General features: G+C 37.6%; 1 protein-coding gene across 1 annotated transcript in view; it reads right to left on the bottom strand.

Annotated features, from left to right (window-relative positions):
- LOC109827495 (IAA-amino acid hydrolase ILR1-like 6) overlaps positions 1-5,632 on the bottom strand; it is an 11,767-nt gene extending 6,135 nt beyond the window's left edge. Inside the window, exons 1-3 of the mRNA XM_020394504.1 lie at positions 5,591-5,632; positions 3,865-3,990; positions 553-867 (exon numbers count right to left, since the gene is read on the bottom strand). Of these exons, the coding sequence (XP_020250093.1) occupies positions 553-867; positions 3,865-3,990; positions 5,591-5,611 (462 nt within the window). The 5' untranslated portion in view covers positions 5,612-5,632. The remainder of the gene's footprint in view (positions 1-552; positions 868-3,864; positions 3,991-5,590) is intronic.
- Positions 5,633-5,638: the final 6 nt, after the last annotated feature.

Raw genomic sequence — 5,638 nt, 5'->3', positions numbered from 1 at the left:
GGAATATAAAGAGAGAGAGGGGGGTTTGAGGGGGGCTTTGAGGAGATGGGGCAGTTGATTTTTTGGTTTGGGGGCGTGGAAATTTTGGGGGAGACGGAGGGACGAACACCAAGTGTACGGGACTACCAGTCCCGTACACTTCGCACAAGTTCAGGAATATAAAGAGAGAGAGGGGGGTTTGAGGGGGGCTTTGAGGAGATGGGGCAGTTGATTTTTTGGTTTGGGGGCGTGGAAATTTTGGGGGAGACGGAGGGACGAACACCAAGTGTACGGGACTACCAGTCCCGTACACTTCGCACAAGTTCATTTCAGCAAAACCGATCCTTTTCGGGGAAAAAGGGTCGGTTTTGCTAATTAAAAATCAAAATGGTCAATTTTGCTTAATAAATTGAAAAAAGGGGTTTTTTTAAAAATTTGTCCTAACTTAAATTTGAAAAAATAATTACAAAAAGAGAGAATTTAAATAAAGATCAAAGATGTCCAGTTTCTGTTCAATCATCACCATCAGAAATAAGAAGGCTATCAATGAACTTTATGTTACAGAAACATCACCTGCGAATCTAGAGGATTTGCTTCACGAGAAACTATGTTCTGTAAACTGATTACTGCAGCAGAAGAAGCTAAAATGGAGTCAACTGAATGGTGTGGATTTGCAGCAAGACCCTCTCGACCTCTTATCACTGCTTTGAAGAAGCCACATCCTGCGAGTAAAGGACCAGGTCTCGATCCAATAACAGAAGTGGGGTGTTCATGAGATACATGAACAGCAAATATAGCCCCCACGTCCTTTAATGCACCGTCTTCAATCATTCTTTTAGCACCTATTCCAGCTTCCTCTGCTGGCTGAAAGAGAAGCTTTACAGTACCCTAAAATAATAAGTAAAAATCAGAAAATGCCATGTTGTATCATACATTTCATACGGATCAAAACATTTGACTTTTGAAGAACTAGCTCAAGCTGGTGATAATAGATCAAGTGGGGTTCTTGCACACACACAAAAGTGAAATTTATTTTATGCATTACTTAAAGGAAATAAAACCTGCTTCACCAAATTATAGAAGAAATAAACCTGCAACACCTGCTCAACTATTGAGCCAAAAATAATAAATGTCAATAAACACGATCGTGATGTCACACTCAACGTGAACTCTGTTAGCAGCAAAAGATCATTTTGGATGATAGTAAAATGAGGGAAATAGATATGACCAAGGTCTTCAAAAGTGAAAATTGTTTTCTTGAACACTTATTGCCTTCTTGAACAAAATCCTGGCTTCATCACGGACCCATATCATTGTTACCAACACAACGAAAAAATCTAACCACATATCATTGGAAGAAAGAATGAAAACTAGAGAAAAAGCAACCATGAAGGCGACAAAGGTAATTACCAACGTCATCGAAGTATTACCAAGTCACAATTCAACTAATGGTCAATGCAGATTATAGTCAATATATCAGACCCTCATCTTACCTCTCTCTGCCATCTCTATTTCTCTCTCATTTTGGATACAACTCACAAAGGCGACAGAAGTTACATATTTATACAATAGGGTTTTTTTTTTCTATAGAGCTGAAATTACAGAAGTATTCAAATCTCACAAACAATAGATTATAGAGCTGAAAACTTTGTTCTCAAGATCCTTAGTATAATATTTGTGTTATATTTAGTGGCGGAGCCAAGAATTTTAGCAAGGGGGTCCAAACCAAAAGAGGCAAAAAAAGTAAAGCACAAACCAGAAGGAGATCTGGCTAAAGATGAGAGTTGGAGGCTTAGGGAATGTAGGTGAACGAGAAGGTTGAGATCTGATTAGGTCTATATGAATGAGAACATAGAGAACGCTTGTGAAAAACATAAATTACTTACGATTTGTTCATGATATATTCACAATTCGAGGGAGGAAAAGAGGTGTTTTGAGAAAGTTTGGGTGGTTTCGAATTTTATCTCTATAATTTATAAAATCACTATTAACCAATTACCCATTGATTCTTTTTATTTTTGGTTTTTTTTATAAACCCCTCCAATCATGCATAATTGCAAAACTGGTGCTCAACAATCAAGATTCGCAAAACTATCCCCAGATCATCAACTTTGAAGAAAATATCCCTAAATCAACAAAATCATTAACTTTTATATGCTAATATACAATTGCAATGTAAAAAATATTTTAAAAAATTCACATGTTCACTCATCATATACGACAAAGTTAATGAGTTGTCGATTTGGGGTGTTTTTCCTCCCCAAAGTTGATGATTTATGGGTAGTTTTGAAACTATTGAGACTTTGGTGTACTTTTGCAAATGTGCATGACATGAGAGGTATAAAAAAACAAAAGTAGATTGAACATTACAGCTCTTGTCAAGGACTAGTAGCTGTAGTATCATGTTTTTCCTCTACTTGGAAAATTTGAGTTTTAAGATGTTCAATACACTAGCAATTTCATGAAGGGTGAACACATCCTAGCACATAGAATAGGCTCTTAGCTATTTTTAGTGCTTCCTAGCTCATCTGCTTCCTTCCCTCTAGTCTTTTTGTAGCATTTAGCTATGTGCTTTTGTAGGCTTAGGTTTCCATTGTAGTTAGCTATGACACAAGCTAAAACAAGGAAGGTAGATAGATTATCAGAGTAGATAAGCAAGAAGTAGGTTAGTAGTGCATTCATGGCTTGCTAGTTGCCAGTATACCCACTTAGGTTTCTTTTATATTTCAAGGGAGGGCCAGGGCCCATTTGACCCATACATGGCTCAGCCCCTGGTTATATTGATCATATATTGATAATGTAGAAAGATGAAGAAAATATTATATTATAAGATCCTCCTTTGAGGTTTTTGATATTCGATAAGCATGATGTCAAAGGACCCTGCGATTGCACCAAACCTCCAAAGTTATAGTGAGAAAAGTTATAGTTTTATATTCTAACATGCCCCCACTAGTTGGGCGCTCTTTTATGGGCTGAAACCTGGATCCATGCAGTTATCAATTTCTTTTAAATCCGCATTAAACTTGTGACTAGTTGAAATTGAACCTAGGTTGCATTAGTATCATGTCAAAGGCCCTGTTACTACACCAAATTTCTGAACTTATGGTGCAGGTTGATGAATAGGTGATAGTTTCATATTCTAACACATGATGTAGTCAACCTAAGCGTGACAAAATTTTAATCAGATTATAGTGCTAGGACTCATATTTTCCAACAGATCCACCAATAAGAATCCCAAACAGTACAATTGAACAGTAGACCCCATCTATCTCATGGCTTTTTAGGATAATCTGCAAGCTATCGCCCAGCTTGGTGGGAGCAAAGAATTGATCATTCCTCAAATGTCACCACTCTACTGGAACAAAAGATTTCAAACATGAGCAATTACTATTTTGGCGTTATATATAGCTCAATATAATTAAGAGAGAAAAACATAAAATAAAGACCATTAATTAGAATATCCACAAAGTATGATTAAATTTTATAGCTCAAGTCATCCATCAACCAGTAATATTAGTCGATATGAAATAGGAGAAATAAGGCTATTCTAACTCCATATAACGCAAAGAAAGTGTCTCGTCATTAAGAAATAATAGGTTCTTCCAGTCGAACAAGTATGAATAGCAAAATGAACCAGCTGCAAGGAAAAATAAAGGAGCTTCATAGGTCGACTGCTCGAGGTTGAGGAGATGTGGTCTATGTTATGGTGCTTCCACTACTGCACTTAGCTCTCTAATCCTATGTTGCCAAGTTGTATTTCAACCAGCAGATTGACAAATATCCACAGAAACAAAATAACGTAAAAAAGAAAGTACTAGGTAACCAGATTTATGTTTGGATATGAATAATATCAACTCGGCATAACAATAAAAGTGGGGGAAGAACCTTTAGATGATGTTCTCTGGCCTTTAATATCCTGGCAGCACCAACGAGCATTGCAACATGTGCATCATGTCCACAAGCATGCATTTTTCCAGGAACCTTGCTTTTGTGCTTCCACTCAACAGCTTCCTGTGAAAACAAATCCACTCATTCAACATTTACTTGGCAGCAGAGGCTTATTTATTAACAAATTAACAATCAAGGAAAAAAACTTATCAGCAGCAGCAGAGAAGAAAAATAAAATGTCAACACAAGTGTTTGGCAATATTGTAACTATTGAATAACTAAGACGCCTGTACTATAAATTATATATAAAGCAAATATCTGAGTGTTGCTGAAATTAATGTCTTCTCCCTTAAAACTTTAGTGCTCATTTATATTGGAACTCAACTCAACCCACATTCATGGAACATAATAAGAAATTCACTCTAGTAGGAATGTTACAAGAATTATAATAAAAATAAAAATAAAAAACAATTTCAATCATCTCTCCAACATCCGCTCATCTTTCTGTCATATCACAACACTATCCAAAGGGTTAATTGCAAAAAAAAAAAAACCTTGTACTATAGCCCAGTTGTGGACGGATCCCCTTATAGTTCTATTGTTACAGATAAACATACCCGAGTGAACAATTTTGACTCTTTTACCATCAGAGAAAGATAAAAGCATTTTCTAACAAATAGACCTCTTGAGGGTAAAAGAGTAAAAAAGTTTACTCGAGTCTATTCACAATTGGGTCGTCGTAGAGGGGGTCCATCTGCAAACAATAAAACTACAGGTGTCTATCTGCAATCGGGCCATATTATAGGGCTATTCACAGTTAACCTTTTCAAACATCCAGCCACATCCTTCTCTTCATATGTTTACATAGTATGCTCAACAAAGCCAAGAAATACTACCTTCATCTATTTGGTCTCAGTCTAAAGTTCCAGTCCTGTAGTTTCATGGGATCCTATGCAAACTTGTTGGATCTGTCCCTCTCCCCTTCCATTTTCTCCCTGAAGAACCTTGTGGGTATGCAAACGGGTACCAAACGAGGGTCTTATAGCAATGCCCGTTTGAAATATAAACAGAAGATGGACCACAATACATTTCCTCCCCTATGGGCAGTACAATTCTGATTGAAAGGTAAAGCTGTGACAATAAGCATGAGATGGGGCCACTAATGTGCAGTACATCCTCCAAAACAGGGGGCAACTTTTCAAGAATAGACTCCCCAAACTACCAGAGAGAAGTGGAATCAGACATCCTATCGGAACACCCTGCCACCAGGGGTGTAGGGGGCAATACTGTTGAAGTTGGCATCTCTATGGATCAGAACGCCCCACGCAGCGTGTGCGGGGAGTTGTGTTGTGGGGTTCCTCCCTTATAAATTTTTATCAAAAATTGATGAGCCAGCAAAGGACCTACACTTGCACGTAGTAGTAGTAGTTAGGTGTAGTCCAGTTTACTCAGTATCGTTCAAATTTTCAATTGTTGGTCATTTGAGTTGTTTGTTGCAAAAAGACCATCTCCAACATCAACAGTAAAGCAAATAAATCCAGGCAAAACATTTTGCTCCCTTGACAGGTGTTTAGGTCCAAAATTTGGGAATGATACTCGCTAAGAGGACCAAAATCATGCGTGCGTGCTATACCATAACCATATATGCATGATATGCTCGATCAAGAATAAAACTAACTCCTAAAATTTTCACCATCACATGATTAAAAATCCAGACGACAACCTGAATAGGGAGGGCGTCCATATCCGCCCTGATCGCGACGAACGGCGG

The sequence above is a fragment of the Asparagus officinalis genome, unplaced genomic scaffold, assembly GCF_001876935.1.
Source record: "Asparagus officinalis unplaced genomic scaffold, Aspof.V1 AsparagusV1_Un267, whole genome shotgun sequence".
Taxonomy (NCBI): Eukaryota; Viridiplantae; Streptophyta; class Magnoliopsida; order Asparagales; family Asparagaceae; genus Asparagus; species Asparagus officinalis.
This window is presented reverse-complemented; position numbering and strand designations above follow the sequence as displayed.